The following is a 24,962-nucleotide window of genomic DNA, read 5'->3' on the forward strand; positions in this document are numbered from 1 at the left end:
TGTCGACACTTCCCTTAATTCATTGGAAATTCGTAATAAAATCAATGAGACATCAATATCAATGTTGATACGAAGTAATATGGGATAGCAAGTATACATAGGATTGAAGAAAGAAACAAGGAATTTCAAAGACTATCCACTATGCATAACTTGAAAAGTTATTGACATACATCATATGCTGCAAATTACGGATATTGAGGATGATATTGTCAATGCCCATCTTGATACAAATGATTCCTACAACACAAACACTTTAGATTTGGTAGAATACAACATTGCTGCTCAGGTTAATGCATATTTTGAAGAATGCTCTATTATTGAGAGTGTTACTACAAATATACCAGTAGAAGGTCAATTTTTCAAGAAAAAAAAAAGACTCTCAAGTCCATCCATCATGGTAAATTATGCTATTCGTACAAAATTTCAATTCAAGGTGATAAGATAAAGTTCATCAAGGTAAGACTGATTTTTGAAAAAAAAATTAAGCATACAGTATGTATTCTCTAAATAAATTAGTATTTGTATATATAGCTTCACTTGTATTGTTTTTGTACCAGTGTGTATTTGCTCAATCATGTATACATTAGTATTTGTATACATAAATATTTGTATACATGTATGGTTTCTGCACCAATGTATACATTCAACCATGAATAATTTAAATATGACTAACTTTTGTGTATTCATTCAATTAGTATTTATAAAAATTCAACTGTATGGTTTATGCATCAATGTATACACAACCATGTATACATTAATTTTTTAACCAGAATACCATGAGTTATAATTATAAATTGTTTTTATACATTAAAGGTACTTTCTTTGGTGTGTAAATGCTAATTGCACTTGAAAGTTTAGAAGCTCAGCCTTGCACAATTCAAAAAATTTCAAGGTTAGAAGATTCATTATTGATAACACATGTCTGGTAAAAGATAGGCTAATGTCACAATGCATTGCTACGTTAATTGTAGTTGGAAGAGAGATAAAGAACAAATACAATGATCCACAAGTTATATACACTGCAAGATATATAATCTGACATGAAAACACAATTTGGACTTGATTTGACTTATTGAAAAGCACACAACGCAAAATTAAAAGCTTTAAAAATGGTGAGAGGTGATGCAGAGGATTTGTATGCTGAAATACCAAGTTACTTGCACATGTTAAAGCAATCAAATCTAGGTTCTTTTGTTAGCTTGAAGAAAACATCCGAAAGACATTTTATTTATGCTTTTGCAGCTCTAAATTTTCTATAAAAGGTTTGGAGAATTGCAGGTCAGTTGTAGTAATTGATGACAACTTTCTCAAAACAGCATACCGAAGGACGTTTTTAACTGCAAGTTGTTAAGATACTGGAGGTATGAATACAAAAAAAAAATTTAATGAATTTTTCTTATTATAATTTCTCATCAATTGTTACTCGAATAATTTAACTCAGAGAATAATGCATCGTGGGAATGATTTTTTGAAAAGTTCAAAGAGACATATGATGTGGGGGAGAAAATGTGTTTTGTATCTAATAGGCATCAAAGCATAATAAGAGCTCTTTCAGATTTACCACATTATGCTTGTATGTGGCATCTATAGAAAACATCAAGGAATTTTTTAGGAAAAATCAATTACAAATAAGGGAGAATTTTTATGCGATGGTCCGATCATATATTGTACAAGATTTTAATTACTATATGGCTGAAGTTGAATGTATTGACTATCAAGTAAAGGATTACTTATTTGATATCGAATACAATAAATGATCACGTGCACATTCGACAAGCAATAGGACAATGACCATGACTTCCAACATAGCTGAGTCAATCAATCCAGCAACAAAAGACGCTAGGGATCTTTCTATAACCAGGCTACTTGAAGAGATAAGGAAATTGATTGAGAAATGAAATTATGAGAACTCAAAGGAAGCTCGGTATACAAATACAATTCTTTCAGTAAAGTATGAATCAGTACTCGCTGAAAATCTTGAAGTTGCACTACATATGATGGTAAAATATTATATATGTATACATATTATATATTCATTACTTTTTCTTTTTTTGAATTGCATAGTGTTTCTTGAATTGGTGAGGCCTTCAAGTGATTATCTGCACAACGTCAGACATCTCGAAAAGACATTTATTGTTTGTATAAGGGAGTGAAAATGTACATGTAAATGTTTGCAACTACATGAAGTACCATGTTCCCACACCTTAGCAGTATTAACTTTCAAGGGATTGGATGGAGAAAACTACGTTTCTTCGTATTATACTAAGGAATACATGATGAAGACATGAAATTCCAGTTAATCCAATGCCCGATCCAAATACTTGGAAGTACTGGATGAGGTCATTACAAAAATTTTATTGCCACCAACAGGAAATAAAGTATCCGATCGATATAAAAAAAAAGCCGTGGATACCAAAAACACAATCATGTAAGACATCATGTGAACAATGTGGATAAGAAAGACACAACCGACGTACGTGCAGAAACATGCCTAAAAGAAAGTAACTTAGATATACTATCTTCTATAATATGTACTAGCTTTAACAAACACTTTCGGATTTCATTAATGTCTTGAACAAGTTTTTAATATAATGATATTATTACTTCTAATTCATGTATGTGTTATATTAGATAGTGTAATAAGTTTGCAATTCTACCTTTCTAAAAAATATAGTTAGTTATAAAATTCAATTCACTATACATATACATATGTGCCTATAAAATAAAGTAATTCAAAATAAGAGTGTTAATAACATATATAGTTAACATTGTTTGCCCCTCCAACTAATAAATTTGAATTAGTTTAACTCAATTGATACACTTTAATTTTCAGCGTTCAAAAATGACATGAATTCTCCACTTCCCATTAAATAAAAATAATGGTCACTTATGAAGACTCTTAGCAACAATAGACAACAAAAATGTATATATAAAGTAAAGAACAACAATCATGACTGCATCTTTATCAGATTTTCATTTTTTACCCAAGAAACATTCATCAAGTTGATTCTTATCTACTATATGAATATTTGAAAAATATGTTAATTTCAATCTATTTGACTCCTCATAAAAATCTTTCTCTCCATCTTTTCCTACACATTGTAATCCAGTTACAACGGCAAACTCATCTATTTCAAAGCAAAATATATTGCCATGAATATTAACATAAAATTTGTCACTACAATTCTGAACTACCTCTCTTTTCATCAAGTAACAAATAAGTTGATTCTGAACAATGAATGGAGGCATATCAAGAAAGTATTCAAAAATTGGTTTTCTAAACATATTTAGTTGCACTTCAGAAATAGTTGATTTTAACAACTCTACAATACATGTATTCACATGACAGCTAAAGCGAGCATTTGTGAATTTTTTTTCCTTCGGTACATAAAAATTCCACTCCTGCAGAATCAAAATAAAAAAACTTAAACATAACAGCAATAAGTGTGCATAAGCAATGTATGCATTCAGATGATTTATAACACACAAGCAAGTAACTTGTAAATCTAATGATGAATACAAGAAATAATCAATAAAAATAACAATCTGAACGCAACACATCAAGAATATCAACAACAACAACCACCAAACACAAAAAGTTATCAAACCTTAAAAAAATTGACCTAAGCACCACTGGTACTTACATTATTTAACCACTTCAAGGCTTAGTAACATCAGCTATTGACTACACACACGCACAAAAGCACAAATTAATCGTACGTGTAAAGCAGCTACTTCGGTAGAACTCAATAATTTGGCTCAAACACTATATTTGTGATAAAAAAACCCAATCAATACATACAAATAACTTATCAAGAATCCAATAAGCTACATGTGATTTTGGTTTTTCCGCACCTTTTGCCTCTTCTTCGATCTTTCCGCGGAGAGTTGTACCTTCCTTAGGTATCAAATGTGATGCTGTACCTGGTCGTTTAAATCAGACATCATCCTGACTTTCATCGGGACAGGTACGGGGTCTGGGTCGGTCGATACGATCAACGGGAAATCCATATGTCACTAAGTAAGATAAGACACCATACGTATGGGGAGAATTTTCAAGGGAAGAAATCTTAAAAAACAGGCAAGGGCAAAATAGATATTCCTGTCACGTGTGAAAATCATTCAACGAGGTCAGCCCGGTCAGTGAAATACTTTCTATTTTTGAATTACCTATGGAGAATCTTTCTAAAAAAATCTCTCTGGCAAAATGCAAAAAGTCGAAAAGAAAGGGGGGAAGAAGTCTAGTGCTATGTTCTCTCCTCTGCTGTCTCGTTGTTTTTTTTCCATGCTATTGCAACGAGAAGTTTTCCTCTACAGGAAAGCAGTCCTTCATGGAATTCAAAATCCATAAAACTCAAACTTTTAGCTCCACCTCTGAAATCACTCTTTATCTTTTCTTTTTGTCCTCCATTTTTCTATAAACAACACTCTATATCTACTACTAACTTAAAAAAATTGAATCCACTAATGTACAATTGAAGCCCCAAAATGTCGAAAAGTGATAAAAAAAAGAAGAAGAAGAAGAAATATAACAAGAATTAAAAAAAGAGTTCTTGATTCAAAATGGTAGTATGTCATTTTATCAGGCACATAACAATCATCCTGATATAGATACAAATACGCAGTATTTGTGTAAACATATACATAAAGCTAAAATCCATTAAATCTTTAATTTATACAAAAAAAGGTACCTGGAGAAGGCGATTATCAACCACAACTTTTTCATCATTCGAAAATCATTCTTCATTGTCATCATCCTCACTTTCAACAACCTTTCGATTTTGAGCAATTTTTTTAACACCTAAACATTTTTTACTCCTACTGTGATATAGAAGTGTATTTGCATATGAAGAATTGGAAGTATTGGGCGGAGAATCAATAAAATCGGAATCCTCATTCCGATTTTTAACAAGAATCTTATGAAAAATTTTCTTACCCATGAGATTTAACAAAAATCGCAAAACCCTCAACCTAAATGCACCCAAAAAATTGAGAAACACCAACTTCGCAGCACAAAATTCACAAATTTATAGAACATAAAAGGTTGCAAGATTACGAATGAAACTTTTATTAAAATAGATAACACTAAAATAACAATAATTTGCCTTATACGAAACAGATTAAAGAGTGAAATTAGATTTATGGGTAGAGAAAATTTAGAACAGAAAAGAAAAATAAAAGGAATTGCGTATAAGAAGTTAAAGAAAGAGAATGAAGAAGATAGAAATAGCCACAGTAAAAACAACATTTACAGTTGAAAAACATTATTAAACAGTCTTTTAATAAATTAGGATTAATGAGTTACCGTGTCTTGATATAAGAGAGAATAAAGTAGTTGCACTTTAAGGATACAAATTGAGCTATTTAATGATAATATAAATATTTAAAAGTCTTTTTATGCCAAAAAATATAAAAAAAGAGTGATTTATTGCGGATATAAGAAGTCATGTTATGTCATTTTTTCATTATGGGAAACTTATCCAATTTACCTCTCAAACTAATGATTTCCTCCGATCTAGCCAAATTATCTCCTCGCTAATATTACTATCACTTTTATCTCCTCTCTATTGTGTGCGTCCTTTATTCTTAGTTCTATAAATGTAATTTGGTGTGAGTTTGGTCGATAAGTGGTGTTCAGATAATTTAACATTTTGTTTGGATGGTTGTTAGGTACTGTTTTATAATGAATACAACGTTTGGATAGATTATATTATTTTTCTGTCATTAGATAATGTTACACATCAAAAATTTGAATGATAAACCGACAAGAAAAGTAAGGTATGTAGTAGAGCTAATATGAAAGGTAGGATAAATGATTAAAAAAATTATTAAATAATAAATAAAGACAAAATAAGAAGAGAATATTAAGGTAACGATGCGATCACACCAAATCGATAGTACGCAAAATAGGACTTTTCGTCATGAACAAATGATGGATTTAAATGATGTGATACAATGAAATTTAAATAACAATCAAAATAAACATTGTATCTAAACTAACGATACAATACAACAAAATTGAATATAAGAAAATACTTTTCAGGAAAAACAAAAAAATTCCGATAACAACCACCCAAAGAAAGTGCAAGTCAAATTGGGTTAATCATTAACTAGGAGGGTAACTTTGATAAGTTTCGTAACGACGAGAATAATATAGACCAGATAGTAAGAAGATGAAACAGTAGTTAATACTAGTAGTAGTCATAGTTGTCACCCTATAAGAATTCCAATTGCACCTTAGAAGGAACTTGAAACAAACCCTTGGAAAAATTATGTATTATTAGTATCACGTTTCACAAAAACATTAATTCATATTTGTATTCTTCTTTTCCTCGTAGGAAAAGGAAAAAGGAAAACCTCTCTATAAGTATAAACCCTAGCTAGGACTCATATTAATAATATTTTTGATAAACCACTATGCGAATTATGGAAGATATATCTAAGAAGAAGAAACTTCTAACAAATTACGAGAGGGCTGGCTACAAACTTACACTAATTGTGGCAAGAAAGTTATGCATCCGCCACTAAATCTTGTCTAAAACTCCACCTTAGAACTAGATTTCTGAAGAAATTAGAAGAAATTTAACTACGGAGAGATTCAACTGAATTACTTAAATGCTCATTCAACTATCACAGTTTTTTTTACTAAAGTCGCTTATGTTTGTCTTATATAAAGAAAGTCAATCAAATTAGATTAGTTTATCTATAAAGTCACCCGAGTTTGAGTGTTTTATCGATAAAGATACATAAACCTCTTTTCAAGTTCAATGTAGAAGGTGTAAATAACTTGGAGTTTTTGGGTCCCCTTTTTGGATAATAATGGAGTATGGATTATGCCCTTCATGAAACAAGGACTAGTACTTCTGCAAATTGCTTGTTTTGGCCTTTCATTCACATTTTGTTGTTGTTTCAAGGACAAATGATTTTATAATTCACATGAGAAATTTTTAATTTGTTAATTATTGTGATTTATAATATATTTTACGTAATTTTCAAATATATAAATTTTATTATAAAAAAATTAAAGCTTTTATGTTTGAATTTACAGTAAAAGTTTAGAAGTTTGATCACATAAATTGGGTAAACGGATATATATTGATTATAAGCATAAACTAAGCAAGAAGCACCAGTGGTCTAGTGGTAGAATAGTACCCTGCCACGGTACAGACCCGGGTTCGATTCCCGGCTGGTGCAATTTATTTTTGCGGGGAGAGCGTCAGACTATATATAATTTTCAGGTCATAAATTTCTAAAAACTTATGTCTACATTCATATTGTCATGAAATGTTTAGAAGTTAAAATTATAAGTTTTATATGTCTTTTTATTTCAGTCTTAAATTTTGTTTTGAATCAAAATGTCACATAAATCAAATTAAAGAGTAACTATTAGTTATACTTGAATATTATTATAACTATCTGAACCGTCGTTAGTTGGGTCACGTATTCGATCCACGTTTACTGCATTGATTTTTTTAAATTGAAATACTGAATTTTATTAAAGGAATAGAAAGAATATATATATATATATATATATATATATATATATATATATATATATAATTTCAAGGTCATAAATTTCTAAAAACTTATGTCTACATTCATATTGTCATGAAATGTTTAGAAGTTAAAACTATAAGTTTTATATGTCTATTTAATTTAGTCTTAAATTTTGTTTTGAATAAAAATGTCACATAAATCAAATTAAAGAGTAAGTATTAGTTATACTTGATTATTACTGCAACGATCTGAACCGTCGTTAGTTAGGTCACATATTCGATCCACGTTCACTGTAGTGATTTTTTTAAATTGAAATACTGAATTTTATTAAAGGAATATATATATATAATTTTAAGGTCATAAATTTCTAAAAACTTATGTCTACATTCATATTGTCATGAAATGTTTAGAAGTTAAAACTATAAGTTTTATATGTCTTTTTAATTTAGTCTTAAATTTTGTTTTGAATCAAAATGTCACATAAATCAAATTAAAGAGTAAGTATTAGTTATTCTTGAATATTGCTGTAACGATCTGAACCGTCGTTAGTTAGGTGATTCAAAATTTCGTGAAACTAAGCAATCCGAACTGGTGCCATCCCATCATAGCAGGAGTATTCCTACTATAACGGAGCCGCCATGGCGGCATAGGTCCCCCCATAGCGGGACAGTCGGGACAGAATTAAAAAGACGCAAATTCTTAATTTCTCTTTTTTCCTTAAGTTCCAAAATAGGTGAGGGTCACCCAAAAATCATAAGAAAAGTTGATCTAGGCCTAAGGAGTGGAGAGGAAGAGATTTCTAACGTATTAAAGGTTGCAAAATACGGATTCCAGGCCCGTCTCTACTGTTCCTCCATCCGAAAGTCAAAAATCATTCGATAAATCGTCCTATAGCTATTTGGCCCCCAGGTAGGCTAGGTTTCTCTAATTCGAGTAGTTGTAAATCTGTTCCCACATATTCTATATCGTAGTTGACAGGAAATTTCATGCTTAGATTTTCGAGCACAAAGTTTAGATGGGTAAAATTCGTTATTTACTGCATAGGTCAAGTTATATACATGTTTATGAATCTTGATTGTCTCATGACTAATGGTAGTGGTCTAGTAATTGAAGGTACGTAGACTCTATTAATAACGTTTTAAAGGGCCAATGACTCTTATGAAATTAACATTAGGCACTTGTTGGTTTGCATATGAGTTCTAGAGTTGAAGGAGGGGAAGACTCAATATTAGTCATTGACGTGTATCAAGGGTTAACTTGTATGGGCAATTATAGGTGATGGATTACATTCATGTCTGTGCTACACGTGCTTCTCTGTAATTGATAGTATTGCCTGCATGTGTGAGACTAGGAAAGAGGTAATAAGCTTAATGAAATGACTATCATGATTAATTGTATGCAGTGAACTCGTTACTTGACTATGCAAGTATGTGAACTATTCGTGGTGGATTGTGATTGTAATTGTCATATATTGGATCAGGCCGATTCAATATATATATTGAATCTGGTGTCACGTTTTGACACATATATCTATTGAATAGAATGTCACGTTCTGATACATATACATATAGTTTGGGCATGGATTATATGAGAGGACCAATTATGTGTTATGGTTCCTTGAGAGAACTAATTGATTGTGTAACTGTGATTAAATGTGATTTCATGAGAGAGGACTATAGTAAAGAGAAATTGGTACAATTATAATCAACCATACATGTCTTGTGTAATGATTAAGGTGAGAGGACTATTGTTGATCGTTGTATAGAGATTGACCTTGTGAATTTACTGATGTTTAATAGTAATGTGATTCCTACATATGCTTTTTTTTTAATCATATTATGGTGATTAGAAGTACTCAGAATTCCAGGTGTGATAAGTGTGCAAGTGAAAACCAGAGGAGTTGGTATGGGAGCTAAGTGACTAGGTCAGACCTTGGAAAGGGAGTTCAGTCGGGGGTGGTTAATACCCTTGTTATGGTAGACCATGTGACCAAAAAGCTAGATCTTGGTAGTGAAAAGTCGTATAAAGTGTGATAGATAGGCTAGCCTTTGATCTGTATTAAAGTTGGCGGTGGATCGACTAGAATGAGTGAGTATTAGGCTTGAATGAGCTCAGTGGTAAAGTGGGGATGTTAAAAGTTCTTACATAAATGTGGGGCAGCTTATTTCCTTAAGTGCGTGTTTACTCTTGATCATTGTTCTATATTATGCGGTGAGTATCGGGTTGACTGATGATCCCTACCAGTATGTGTTGTTTGTACTGATATTACTCTTGCTATGCCACTTGAAATAGTCTGATTGCATCGTCAGTGGTGTTTCATAGGTGAGGACGATGATGATCTCCGACAGCTTCTGTTCTTTATTCCTTATGGCGGGAGTTGTTTCTTATTTTATTTATAAACTGTACTCTTAGATACTCTTGTACCTGTTTAGACTAGTTCTTTGGGAGGGTTTTCGATGTTTTCACAACTATTTTTAATTATCAAAGAGATTCTTATGTTTTCTTAACTACCGTATTGACTTGATTTTCGCAATTGGTGTAAGGGTTCTCCTATTGTAGGTGTTAGAATAGGTGCCCGCACCACCCGATGGATTGGATCGTGACAATTTGAATGAAATCTTCAAATTCGAAAAATTGATTTTGATTAGTTTTTCACATAAATTTTTTCCATTGACAAAATTTTAACTTTTTGTTCAAACTGAAAGAAAAGTACAACTTCAATTTCAAATAATATTTTTTTAAAAAAGATATCACCCAATTCATGTTCATATGCCTACTGTAACATCCCTCAAAAATGCTCACAAGTGCCTTAAGAATGTCTTGGGATTAAGCCGCTCATGTAACGCCTTATCCTTAATCTTTTTAAAAAATCTGAGTTTGGATTATCGATCAGGGGGTCAAAATCTGCAGGAAAATAGTTTTAGGTGGATTTTTAGGACCCGTAGATCGGAAGATAAATTTTTCAAGAAACTGCACAAAATAGAAAGGTCCGCGACAAGTCCGTGTCGCAGACTTGGAAGGGTTTTCTGGCCTAGTTGAATTTTTAGTAAAGGCGTTTTAGACTTTTCCCAAATTGTTAGCTAATGAACCTAGACGTTTTTAGGACCTAATTTAACTCTATAAATTAACCTAAACCTCTAATTCTATTCATTCTTCTACAATTCATCTACTCAAATATTTCTCTCTCTACAAAAGGCTCTCAAGGACTCCATTGAAGACTTCAAGCAAATTCACTCAAGCTCTTCATCAAAACTCTCAAGTTCTTCCAAATTATTTGGTGTTCTCACTTAAGGTATGTGGGTATTGATTCATGAATTCTTTCATCCATGAAACCCAATCAATTTCTCAAGATTTTCTATCAAATTAAAGTATGATATTTTATGGGTTTTATGATCTCTATTCCTATTGCATGAAATATGATTCAAACTATGATCATGAGTCTATTTTGATATAAATTGATGGTTATTGCATTAAATTGAAGAGTTTTTTCATTAATTATCCTATTTTGATTTCTATGGTTCATGATGTAAAATATGAGTATTTTCAATTATACTTTCAAAGGATATTATCTATATAAATTATGTATGGGCTGATATAAAGTTTATGATCATGCAAGTTTTTAAGTCAATTTCATGATTTTCAAGTCAATTGATCATGCATTCATGTCTTACCCTAATTTCAAGTTAAGCTATGATCATGAATTTGAAAGTTTGAATTATGTCTATGTATGTATGATTTGTAATATGGAAGGACAATGTCCGCATTGCACTTATGTTATGAAAATGAGCTACTCTATGATTGTCAAACCTATGATAATGACTATGATATATGAAATTATGATTTCTATGCTATGTATGTATTCCATGGGATTTGACTTAGCATCGAATGTGGACTTAAGGTGGGGGCTCGAAATACGGGGTCCTTATATAAAGTCTCTTGTCTCATAGCTACATGCCACCGTAGAATTGCTTTCATGGCCTAGCTAGTGGATCCACATATAGCATATGCATGACCCGCTTAGCGGGGTAGAGTCTACGTTGGCAAGTAGATTCCCTTTCCTCCAATGTAGGGGCAACATTGGAATTTCATGTTGTAGCTCGTATGGTGTTATTGTCGGTTATGGTTCATATCCCACATATGTATGGTCCTTTTTTGTTATGTTTTAAATGAGCAATCCCATCTGTTACTTTATATGATACTTTTACGTTTTATCATGCATTGATCCTTCTTAAAGATTACTTATGATTTTTACTACTCCTCCTATCATGCTATTTAATATGGTCATTTGTACAACTATAGTTTTCTATGCATTGCATTGCCTCATACTTAGTATATTCCAACGCACTAATGCATACTTTTTGCCTACATTGTCTCATAATGTAGGGGTTGAGGTTGAAGATCATACTCATCTACGTGGCTAGTAAGCTTTTCTATCAGGCGGTGTCGTGATGAGTCCTCATCTATCGGGGACTAGTTATCGAGTTAGTTATTATTTTCAAAGACTTTTGTTATGTTTCATGTTCAGGGTGAGCTAGGGACATGTCTTATCCCCCGCCCATACTCATGTGTAGAGACATCTAGTTGGATAAATGTTTCGAATCTATGTTGTCATGTGACATTCATCATTTTCTATTCATAGTTTAGACTCTCTTATGATGTTTCCGCTTTTGCTTTACCTTATGTATGCTTATGATATGTACAAGAGGCTTGGTTGGAACCCTTCAGGGTTTCAATTGCCGTGTTATGACTAGATCCTAGGTCGGATTGTGACACCTACTTAATTTGATTAGCCATGAAATTTGAGGAACTAAAAAGAGCTATTAATCTTATAGTTTTAGAAAAATATGTCTATAAACTTGTAATTTTACATAGTTATATAGACTATATGGATTAAAGAGAGATTAAATATGTCTATAAACTCATTCTTTTAATATTTTAATTTAAAAAGTAAGACGTGTGACTCAGACGAAGGCAACATTAGTATTCTAATACATGAACTAATTTGAATAAAGTGAAATGATTTACTATAAAATATTTACTTATACATCCAGGGTGTGTTTGGTATGAATAAAATATTTTCGGAAAACATTTTCTAATTTTTTATATTTGATTGGTTAAATATTTTAGAAAATAGTCTCTTTTTTTTGAAAATTTAGCTCCTTAAAAACGAACAAAATAACTTGTCTAATAAAAGGAGGAAAACAAGTTTCACTAGTGATATTTCATATTATCGACTGAATACAATAAAATAAGTAAGAAACGTGTTTATTTTTCTAGAAAACATTTTTCTTCTAATCAAATACACCACTAATCCCAACTAATTTGGGATTGTGGCTAGTCAATTGGTTAATTGATTCATACTAAAATTTGTATAGGGGTCCATCGATATTTATATGAATTCATATTAAATTTTGAAAGAAAAATATACCTTGTTTATGTATCATTAAAAAGTGCATTAACATAAATACGATCATAAAGCAGTAATATAAAAGTATGTTTATTATAAAAACAAGTTAAAGTAGATTGTCCCACAATTACAGTCACGATTCTTTATATTCCGAATTTCGATTCAGCACTAACTGTTGAAATATTTTCAATTAAGAGAATAAATATTGATAGAATGTAATTCCTCAACAATGAAAAATTATTCCTTGTTATATTTTCTTTGAGCAACATTGTATAATGAATGTTTTCTTTTCTATTCTGCATCTTCACAAAACTCACAATGAGAGATTGATTTATATCATACTTATTCAAATGATAAATAATCAACTGACGTCTTGTTAATTGGTTCTGAGTAGGTTTATTGAGATCAGAAGCAAATTATATAAAGACTTCTAATTCTGCGAGCCGAGGGCCTCAATCTGAAATCGAAGATATTCATATTACTAGCATGTTTGATTCATAATTGAATAGGTTAGCAGACTTTTCTTATAAAAAATAATTTAATTTGTTTATATTTTTATATAATATACATATATATATATATATATATATATTCATTTTTTGCTTTTATTTACGTTCACTTTTCCCAACACAGAACTGAAGTAAAAATGCAAATGATTTTTTCTAGAATTAATTATTTCAAAAATTGGTTATTAAGGTACAAAAGTCGAAATTTGCGCGAGAACAAAATAAAAGAAAAAGAAAACGTGAGGAGAGGATAAAAAGCAAAACAACGTGACATCAACGTGGTCCCACTCAACCACAGCGTATATAAACCCTCACACTCCCCATTTTCCCCATTTTCTCTCCGAGCAAACAAACGCTATTAACGGCTTTCTCTCACTTTCTTTCACTGACGGTCACAACTTGAACATACTCAGTTTGAGGAATTTTCACACGTTCTAAGCAAAGTACAAACAATGAAGCGAAAGTTACATGCAGAAGCACTTCAACCAGCGGTTCAGCAACCGAAGGAAATCCTACCGGCTGTGAAGAAGCAGCTCCGGTCGAAGCTACCTCGCCGGAGGCGATCACATATATCTCCAATTCTACGTTCATTCTCTATTGCTGCTACGTCTCACTTGACCAGCGAAGTCTCACGTGAATCGAGCAAAGGCTCTGTGAATAAGGAAACGGCAGTGAAGAAGCGTGGAATTGAAGGAGAGGAATTTCGGAGAATTACTAGAGCTTATTTCAGGAAGAACTTTCTCGAGGATCAGAAGAAGGATGTTGAAGTGGAAGTATCGGAGTGCTCTTGTGTTGATTCGTGTTCTGAAGTTATCGGAAGAATCATAAAAAATGAAGATCCACTTGATATCGTTTCAAAGCAGAAGAGAAATGCAAAAGTTATTGAAGGAACTGAGGATTCTGATGCAATTTCGAGATTTCTGAAAGCTTCTGGTGGTTTTTGCGGTGAAAGCTCAAAATCTGGAGGGGATGTTGTTGAAGGAAGCAGAAATGCTGTGAAAATCACCGATGAAGATGTCGTTTCATTCAATTCCGTGTTACAGTCGCCTTCTGAATCGAAATGTGGAAATTTATCAGTTCAAACAATCAAATGTAGTGAAAACAGAGCAGCGGAAGATGTCGAGTCTGAAGTTTCACGAGTCTGTCCAGAGGTAGAATTATCTGCTGTAGAACAAGAACATGAGAAGCTCGTTGAAGCAGAATTTGATCTGGAATGCTCTGAAAATTTCTCAATCGTTGATGTCTCTGATGACTATTCATCAGCCTACTCTGAACTCCAGTCAGAGATATTCCCGGAGAGTTCCGATATAGATCTCTCCGACTATAGTCCGTCGTATTGGTACGACTCCGGAAGCCAGTTCTCTGAGAAATCGAACGCAGACGCTAGTCCTTCACCTACTTTCACGTTGTTTCTTCAGTTCGGTCAACAGTTCTGCAGATCAACTGCGGCTTTGCAATCCACTCCCACGAACTCTTTGGAAGATCACATTTCTAATGAATTCACTGTAAGCTTTTAATTTTACTTCCTTTAATTTGTACTGAAAATTTACATTTTACAAAATCTATTGATCTCTCTCTAAATTCATCGAATTTGTGGCTCATATATAAATACTGAGTAGTGGAGTGAAACAAATATAAATGTGTACCAGTGTAGATACAGAGAACTTGAATTAGCGCATTGAACTGGTTTGAGATTGAGAAGTAATTATTGTTTTTTGTTGAAATTCAAGTGTTATTGAAGGCTTTTTAAAAAAATATATGTTATACTATTAGTTAGCCTTAATATCATCATGATTCTCTTTATTTCCTTTACGCATGGAGGGATTGGAAGATGAAGAGGATGAAGAGAGCTACAGGATGATAAGAAACAGAGAGAGGAGGCAATTGTATCTACACGACTACGCCGAGGAATACTGTTCCACTACGGACTGCGGCGATCTAATCGTGCAGCAGCGGTTACAGATGGTTCATTGGATACTTGAGGTTAGTGATGAACGTGTTTACTCCCCGCGTTCCTTTCTAGTTGATCTGAAATGCAGTTAAAATTTCTCTGGAAATTGAAGCTATTAGCGAATCAAATCAACTTTTCGTGGCATGCAAATTTACGGGTTGTAGTGCATGTGGAGGTTACATTTTTTAAACAACTGGTATAAGACAATAGAATCCACCTTGCACGTGAGCCTGTAATAATTTTGCTGTCCATATTGCTTGTGTGCGCTTAAATATTAGTAGTACTACCATTATTCTGAAGTAACGGTCCATAGAGTATAATAATTGAAGACTGGTTTGATAGACATTACTATATTCAAAATTTAAACAATTAAATGAATTTAAATTCATGAAATCTTAGAAAGTTGAGTAGAATAATATCGTCAAACATTTTGGAGAGTTCAATAATGGAAAGGATGCCGTGTAAGTTGAAATAGACATAGAGAATGTTATAACTCGATACTATTTGCTTTTTGTTCATTAACTCATGGGTATTGGCGCATAACTTCCTGTAATTGTGCATATTCAGTTGTAGTGTTACTGCACTTCCTTTACTTGTACAGATTCGGTATTGTTAGTTAGTTATCTACTGCTCATAGGATTAGTATTGCACGTCTATTATTAAGAGTCCACTAGGAATACTCCTCCTATAATATAGGAGTTATTGTTGGTCTTTGCTTGAATTTAAAGGACACGTGTACATTGTAAAGAATATGAAAGCTTTCTTTGTTTCTATCTTGCATCTATAATGGGGAGAATAATTATATAAACAGAAAATAAACTGTTAATAGAACTTTGTAATGAAAAACATAAGAAATTTGGATTCCACTGGCTTCAGGCGTTTACCACAAGATGGCCCTAGGACCCCATGATCGTGGAAGTAGTCCAATGGCCCTAAGATTCCCATTTTTGTCTGCAGAGAATTGCAATACAAAAGCAATACAATGGAACTAAAATTTGTTTCAACAGCTCTATGCTTTGGAATTTACATACACAGACTAATGTCTCTAGTACTTTGGCAGTTTTCCCTTGTCTAATGCTGGGCATATTTCTTTTACAGCAAGCCACGAGGAAGGACCTTCAGAAGGAGACGATGTTCCTAAGTGTCAACCTCTTTGACAGATTTCTAAGTAAAGGGTACTTCAAAACCAAAAGATGCCTTCAAATTGCTGGCATAGCCTGCCTTACTCTGGCAGTCAGGATTGAAGAAAACCAGCCTTTCAACAGGTAACATCTTTTGCTCTGATATTAAATCCAGGCTTGTTCACTTGAGAGCTACTAGAGTATAGTATCACAATGAAATGTCTAAAGGAAGCGCATATAAGCAGAGCCTCAAAACCAATTGTAAAATCTGAGGGAGCTCAGCATTGCAAATTACCTTGCATTCATTTTCTCGGATGTTACTTGTTGGGAAATATAGTAAAAAATTCTGAAAGGAAAGCTCAAATTGACGAGACTAAGGACATAACAATTTAAAAGTCCTGATAGGTCTAATCTGCTTAGGTCTCATTTGCTGAAAATTTATTAAGTTGACAAGTTCACTTCTTTCATTTCAGCATTCGCCAGAAGACATTCTCTGTTGCAGGCACTGCATATAGCTGTTCTGAAGTGGTGGCTATGGAGTGGCTGGTGCAGGAGGTTCTCAACTTCCAGTGCTTTCTTCCCACAATCTACAACTTCTTATGGTACAAAGGTTAACCATGCTATACAATTGCTTAAATTTGATACTTGATGATTTAGCCTTAACATACACCAACTGAAGTAAAGAGCCATCCATCTATTTTATTTGGCTTTTGTCACAACTGCACAGGTTCTATCTTAAAGCTGCTACAGCTACCGAATATATGGAGAGGACAACTAAATACCTGGCAGTCCTAGCTTTGCTGGGTCATGAGCACTTGTGCTACAGACCATCAACTGTAGCTTCTGCACTGGTGATTCTCGCTTTATCAGCTGCCAATCTTTATGCCTCTTGTCATTTGGTCACAAAGGTAACTTCTGAAAGGCATAAATATCAATCCAAGTGAAATGCAATCGTGACTTTCTTTTAACTTGGAAATATATCGTCAGGGATGAATCCGAGTATATTCTTAGCACTAGTTTATCTAAAATTGTGCTTCACACGTTTCCTCCAAGTATAGAGTCATGATCGGTAGTGGATTTGAACTCTAATTCACATGCTTTTTCATCTCTTCATTCACAGACTCATGCCAAAATAAAAGACGAAGATTTACCTGAATGCATAAAGGTACTATATCCCTACCTACCAATATTTAGCTCATTTTGTTTCTCTGCAGAAACACAGGCAGAGTCAGACTGAAACAGCTAAAACAACACTTACCCCTTTTTTTTTTTGTATTGTATAATCAAAGTTATGATATTAGTAAATGAAGTTACTGCTTTTAGCTTATCAAAGAAGTTTCCTAATGGCATGTTCATACACGACAGAGCTTGGAATGGTTGGTGAAGTACATATGATATTAAGGTGGATCAGCATCTCAGTACACATGATATGAAGGTGGACCAGCATCTCAGTCATTCTCTCATATTTTGGAGTAAATCAGTTTTCGTCTCATTCTTTTGCCGAAACTTGTCCTTAGTTTCTTCTCAAAGTCGCGGGTAATAACTTCAAGATATTCTTTTGAAGTTTGATCAATTGATGGTTACTTCATTATTTTGTCCTTGTAACAATACCAAATGTACACTTCATGCCTACTGTCCTTACCAGGAAACAAGAATGTAGAAAGAAATTAAAGTCACTCTTGTATTCAGAAAGTATCAATTACTATAAATAATGGTTTAGTTGAAAAAGAAAATTTGTGATCTATTTTTCAACTCAAATGTTGAAGGATAAGACTGAATATCAAATGAGAAAGAGAGTTTGGCAATGGCAAAGCCACTTGATACCTTTAGGTATACTGTAACTTTCATACATGAAAACTAGTATTTGTTTTAGCATTAGCCTATACCTCAACAGGTTAATGCTCACTTTTCTGGTTTTATTTTACAAGGGTAGCCAATTGATGTAGAATGCCTCAACAGGTTAATTCTCTTTACAACCATTACTAGGCATCTATCTATGAGATCCTGTAGACACTCTTCTTCTACTTGTTGCTAGGTTCGTGTACCCATAGCCTAAGAAGCCTCCACACAGGAATCTCAAGATCTTCTGGGAACCCTCCCATATAGAGAAAACAAGCTTTCACGTGAAGAAGCAAGTGGTTGTAACTCAATGCAAATATGCCTGAGCATTGCCTCGTGTCTCTTTGTAACTAGTGAGCAAACTCTTCGTGCAAAACTTATCCAGCTACTTGGTGTTGCGCTAATGTGAGAGAGAGTTCCAGATACTACGACAATTGCTAGTAGTAATCCTGAGCATTTCTCGGATTTCCTTTCCAATTCTTTCTATTCCATCGGTGCAAGGCCCCATTCTCTGGGTATTTCTTTTGCAGTAGCTTCCAACTTTCTTCTACACTTAAGAAGCACATCCAATTAGGAGGGTTATTGGGGTTCACGAAGAGTGCAACTTTCATGAGTCGCCTTGTCCCCACAAGACTTGATATTCTACACATCATCCATGACAATGAGATATCTTTCCCCTCTTAAACTTTTGGAAAGCTTCTCAGCCAATTCCTCGTCATTCTGTTGATACTTGATAGTCATTGGAGTTAATCTGAGAGACAGAACACGGAGCAATTACCAAATCCCTTACTCTATACTTCTGAGATATAGTAATCCACACGCGAATATAGAAATGATACACCATTAAAGGATCAACAAAAAGCTTATTTGCAAGTGTAATTTTACCAATACCCTCATACCCACAAACCGTTACGACAAGTTTAGGAGGCTGCTTAGTTAATTGAACAACAATTCTAATGAATTCATCATCAAAATAGACGGTGTGCGCAATGTACCTTAAGAAAGTGGAAAATCTTCCTCTGGTTTCAAGACTTTGATGGCATGTGCTTTGTCATAAAGTCTTGTTATAACAACATCAATGAATTGAATCTTTTTGAATAGCTTTTATGTCCAATAATTAACGCGAAAAATCTTTTCTACCATGAGCTTCTTTGAACCAGAATAATCTAACATTAGTTCCTCAAATAAATTTTATGCTCTACATGCATGAGCGAATGCAACATTCAGGCACTAGGTTCATCTGAACCGAGTACTTTCAACGCGGAATATAAACTTATATGCACTAAAATTGTGACAAATAGTAACTCTGTACTAATTCTTTTGATAGAAAATGGCTCTTGGTAGGAGGGCCAGAGCAACAGGCGAGACAAGTATTGGAGAACGGGGCGGGGAGGTGCATATCGTACGAATCTGTTATGGGAGGAAGCACCACAACTAAAATTTGATATGATAATAAATAATGAAAATAAATTAGATCAGAGAATTTTACGTGGAAACCCCTCAAACAGATAGGAAATTTTATGTGGGATGATCTAAATGAGGGCAAAAGACCCTCTATTTATAGGAAACTGAAAACGCATATATGCGTTTTCGTGTAAAATATGCGCTTTCTTGTCAAAAGTAGCTAAAGGAGGCAACAACTTTTGAAACGCGTAAAATACACGTTTTCTTCTTGGACGGTGCATGTGCACCTCCCTTTTTGACTTTCTTGCATTCATCCACTTGAAGATTTAATTGAGAATCAATTAAGTCTTCACACCATCCTTTCTACCCAATTACTGCAATGTTACGTTTCTGCTGGGTCAATAGAAGATCGACACCATATAAACTTGTTACTGTTGATTGGCTTCGTAAATATGTTTGCTAGGTTGTCATTAGTGTGAATTTTCTGAATATCTACATTGCATTCTTCCACCTTCTCACGAATAAAGTGATACTGAACTCGTATGTGCTTTGCCCTTGAATGAAATACGGGATTCTTTGCAAGATGCAAAGCGCTCTGACTGTCATAAAACAGAGCAGCCTTCTCTCATTTGTGCTTGAGCTCCTCCAGTAACATCTTATCCATATTGCCTCTTTGCTAGCTTGTGTAGCTGCTACATATTCTGCTTTTATCATAGATGTAGCCACGATAAACTGTAGTTTTGAAACCCAGCTTACAGCTTCTCCAGCAAGAGTAAACACATAACCTGTGGTGGACTTGCTTTTATCAAGATCACCTACATAATCTGAATCAACATGACCTTTAACAGTAAAGTCTGATCCTCCATAACACATTGCAACATCTGAGGTACCCTTGATATATCTCAGGATCCTCTTAACAATATTTCAATGCTCTCTACCAGAATTAGCCTTGTATCGACTAACCACTCCCACTGCTTGTGCAATGTCAGGTCTTGTACATACTATAGCGAACATTAAACTTTCCACTACTGATGTATATGGTACTCGAGACATCTCCATCCTCTTTGCTTCATTGCTAGGACTTATACTTGAGGATAACATGAAATTAATAGGAAGTAGGGTAGAAATTGACTTACATTCTTGCATCTTGAAGCGTCGCAAGATTTTCTTCAAGTAGTTCTCTTGAGAAAGCCAAATCTTTCTATTATTTATGTCTCGGTGAATTTACATTCCTAGAATCTTGTTTGCTGGTCCCAAGTCCTTCATTTCAAACTCCCTAGCCAACTGTGCCTTTAAATTTGTGAGACGATCTTTGTTGGGGCCTGCTACCAACATGTCATCAACATACAACAGCAAAATAATAAAATTATCATCATCAAATCTCTTCTAATAAACACAAGGATTTGAACTATGTCTGTTGTATCCGAGGCTTATAATGAAGGAATCAAATCTCTTATACCAACACCTCGGCACCTGTTTGAGACTGTATAGAGATTTGTTCAACCTGCAAACCAAGTTCTCTTTTTCCTGTTCTTCAAAACCATTGGGTTAGAGCATGTAAATTTCTTTTTCAAGCTCTCCATGAAGAAATGTAGTTTTGACATCTAACTACTCCAAGTACAAGTCAAATATAGCACACATTGCCAGGGTCACTCGAATTGTTGCGAGTCAAACCAACGGAGAAAATATCTTATTGAAGTCTATAGCTTCTTTCTGAGTGAATCATTTTACCACCAGTCTTGCACGATACTTCTCCACTTAATCATTATCATTGTGTTTGATCTTGTAGACTAATTTGTTTTCAATGGCCTTCATTCCTTGTCGTAATTGAACAAGATCACATATTTTATTTTTATGAAAAGCTTCAATTTCTCCTTGCATTGTTGCTATCTACAGAGATGATTCTTGGCCTTTCATAGCCTAGTGAAAATTTGAAGGCTCTCCATGTTCTGTTAATAGATAGTATGCAACATTGCCCTCCATAAAATAATCTGAGTGCCAAACGGGTTCTCTTCTCTTCCTAGTTGATCATCGAACTTGTGGAGTTTCGATCTCAATTTGCTTTTGTTCTTCGTGCTCTGGTGCTGCTTCAGAAGAAACTGGAACTTCTTCTATTTCTTCAATTTCAAATGTAGTAGTCTCTGATTTTTCTTTCGAAGTGTTACCTTCTTTTACTTGTATCTTATTTTCAATAAATACAATATCCCTGCTGATTACCACCTTACGGACAGTGGGATCCCACAAGCGATACCCCTTGACTCTATCAGCATACCCCAAAAAAAATACATTTTTTGGATTTCAAATTCAACTTTGATTTTTTTGGGTGTTGTACATAACATAAGTAGAACTTCCGAATATTTTTAAGCAAGAATAATCAGCTGATTTTCCTGTCCACATTTCCATTGACGTTTTTAGATCAATTACGATTGATGGTGACCGATTGATCAGTTAACAAGCGGTTTTGATTCCTTCTGTCCAAAATGGTTTTTCCAATCCTGCAGTTGCCAACATAGCTCTTGTCCATTCCAACAAGGTTCTGTTCATCCGCTCTGCTACCCTATTTTGTTGTGAAGTATATGCCACTGTGACCTGCCTTTTAATACCTTCTTGTTTACAGAAGTTATCAAATTCATCACCACTGTATTCTCCTCTATTATCTGTCCTCAAGCACTTGATCTTTTTCTCAGATTCAAGTTCCACCCGCCCTTTGAACTCTTTAAAAATAGGAAAAATATTTACCTTTCTCTTGATTAGATACACCCAACTTCTCCTGGAGTAATTATCGATAAATGACACGAAATATTTCGCTCCTCCTAGGGACTCCACTGGTGCTTGCTAGACATCAGAGTGGACCAAATCTAATATTTCTTCACTTTTAGCAGAGGAACTGCTAAACTTCAGTCTATATTGCTTACTGGTAACACAATGCTCACAAAAGGGTAGTGAAACCTTTTTGAGCCCCGGAAGAAGCTTTTGCTCAGCAAGAATCTATGGCCAAGTTTACAATGCCACATCATCGTTGATTCTTCAAATGAACTTGCTGATGCGGTTGATGTTTCTCCTTCTTGGTGTGTTTCACATTTAAGCACATATAGATTTGCAGCAAGTTTTTCCGCTTTCATCACTACAAGCGCTCCTTTTGATATTTTCATGATTCCACCATGAGTCTTATATGAACATCCATTATCATCTAATTATTCCAAAGATAATAGATTATTCCTCAAGTCTTTTAAATGTCGTACCTCCTGGATGGTGTGTACCGTATCATCATACATCTTTATTTTAATGGACCCAATACCGATAATATCCAAAGCATGATCGTCTCTCATGAACACAGATCCTCCTGAGATAGGTTTATATTGATGGAATCATTCTCTCCGGGAAGTAATGTGCCATGTTGCTCCTGTGTCCAAAATCCAAACATCAGTGAAATATTTTTTGCCTTTATTATTTTATATTATTTCACTATATAAAATATCACCATCATCCGAGGTACTTGCAACATTCCCTTGAGCATTTGATGACTTAGGGTGTTCACTCTTCTTCTTGAACGAACAATCTTTCTTGATGTGCCCTTTCTTGCCATAGTTGTGACACTTGATATTTTTCTTACTTCTTGATTTATATCTACCATGATTGTGACTCCCACTAGGGCTACGTTCTGTTGGTCTTCCTTTCACCATCGTCAAAACTTCAGCTTGCTGCGAACTTGCTTGTTTGTCTTCCTTATTTTTGGGTCAATTTTCTTCTTCTAAGACAGCAGCTGCAACTTCATCAAAAATTAGACTGTTTATATTTTTCGTCAGGTTGATGATGAGTTGATCATACGAGTCAGGCAGACTTTGAAATAGAAGCTCTGCACGTTTAGTCCTCTCTATTTTGCAGCCCATTGTTGTAAGTTGTGAAAATAGAGTATTCAAAGTATTGATGTGTTCAGTAACCGACATGGACTCTGTCATTCGAAGAGTATACAATCTTCTTTTTAAGAAGATTTTATCATTCAAAGACTTCGCCTAGTACAATCCCAAAAGAGTATCTCATATTTCCTTCGTCGCCCGTTTTTCAGCCATACTAGACAACACTTGATTAGCTAGTGTTAACCGACATGGACTCTGTCATTCGAAGAGTATACAATCTTCTTTTAAAGAAGATTTTATCATTCAAAGACTTGGCCTAGTACAATCCCGAAAGAGTATCTCATATTCCCTTCGTCGCCCGTTTTTCAGTCATACTAGACAACACTTGATTAGCTAGTGTTAAGTGTAGATCAGCAACTACGTTGCTGTCTATGTCATTCCACTTTCTGTCATCAGTAAAATCTGTGGGTCTTCCTTGAATTGCAACTAAGCAATTGTTTATTCTCAATATCGCTCTTATTTTCAATTTCTACAATGAGAAATTAATCTCATTGAATTTTTCAACGTCAAACTTTGTTGTACTCGATATTATTATTTGTTTCACACCCTTCTAGATTGTTTTTGAATATTTTTGCGAACAATCGTGACAAACTGTACCATTACCGAAATTTACTATTCACGTGAATAGTATTTTTCACCAAATTTTACTATTCACAGATAGTACTTTCGCATAAAACAGACAGAATAACCGAGGGCTCTGATACCACTGTTATGAGGAGGAAGCACCACAACTAAAGTTTGATATGATAATAAATAATAAAAATAAATTGGACACGAGAATTTTACGTGGAAACCGCTCAAACAGATAGAGGAAAAAAACCACGGGATAGAAGAATTTTATTATGATAATATGAGAGTACACTGCTCTCATATACAAGGAGAAAACAACAATAAATACTTCACTTTTGTATAAGGAATAACTCACTAAAGAAGACACTCAAGACTACAATATTTATCTTAGTGTATAACTCTTTTTGTATTCTTACTCTTTTGCATTTGTGGGATGATCTATATGAGGGCAAGAGACCCTCTATTTATAGGAAACTGAAAACGAATAAAATACGCGTTTTCGTGTAAAATACGCGCTTTCTTATCAAAAGTAGCTAAAGGAGGCAACAACTTTTGAAACGCGTAAAATACACGTTTTCTTCTTGGACGGTGCATGTGCACCTTCCTTTTTGACTTTCTTGTAGAATCATGCACCGATCTCATTGACTATGATAAGGTTCTAAAGATTAATCAAATAAACTCTCGAAAAGTAAAACATGACAAGTATTTTAAACAAGTATTTTAAACGGAGTATATTAGAAGAGGAACTAA

At 34.0% G+C, this 24,962-nt stretch overlaps 1 protein-coding gene, 1 long non-coding RNA gene and 1 other non-coding gene across 4 annotated transcripts; 2 read left to right on the forward strand and 1 right to left on the reverse strand.

Annotated features, from left to right (window-relative positions):
• Window positions 1-3,129: 3,129 nt before the first annotated feature.
• Window positions 3,130-5,162, reverse strand: LOC129871449 (uncharacterized). The gene is made up of 2 exons (XR_008762256.1): window positions 4,692-5,162; window positions 3,130-3,402 (listed from the first exon to the last, which is right to left on the reverse strand). It is a non-coding gene; the product is annotated as an uncharacterized LOC129871449 (long non-coding RNA).
• A 1,961-nt stretch (window positions 5,163-7,123) lies between these two features.
• TRNAG-GCC (transfer RNA glycine (anticodon GCC)) lies at window positions 7,124-7,194 on the forward strand. Its single transcript has one exon. It is a non-coding gene; the product is annotated as a tRNA-Gly (tRNA).
• Window positions 7,195-13,763: 6,569 nt separating this feature from the next.
• Window positions 13,764-18,305, forward strand: LOC129870950 (cyclin-SDS). 2 transcript variants are annotated; one of them, XM_055945817.1, is made up of 7 exons: window positions 13,764-14,915; window positions 15,232-15,393; window positions 16,460-16,626; window positions 16,956-17,084; window positions 17,210-17,390; window positions 17,603-17,647; window positions 17,848-18,305. In XM_055945817.1, exons 1-7 carry the CDS (start codon window positions 13,863-13,865, stop codon window positions 17,875-17,877), a joined length of 1,767 nt encoding a protein of 588 aa, XP_055801792.1. In that variant the 5' UTR covers window positions 13,764-13,862; the 3' UTR covers window positions 17,878-18,305. The 2 variants fall into 2 exon arrangements, with proteins under 2 accessions (XP_055801792.1, XP_055801793.1); XM_055945818.1 differs by lacking the exons at window positions 17,603-17,647; window positions 17,848-18,305 and having other exon boundaries at window positions 16,956-17,092; window positions 17,210-17,374.
• The last annotated feature ends 6,657 nt before the right edge of the window (window positions 18,306-24,962 follow it).

Source organism: Solanum dulcamara, chromosome 10 (assembly GCF_947179165.1).
Source record: "Solanum dulcamara chromosome 10, daSolDulc1.2, whole genome shotgun sequence".
Lineage (NCBI taxonomy): Eukaryota > Viridiplantae > Streptophyta > Magnoliopsida > Solanales > Solanaceae > Solanum > Solanum dulcamara.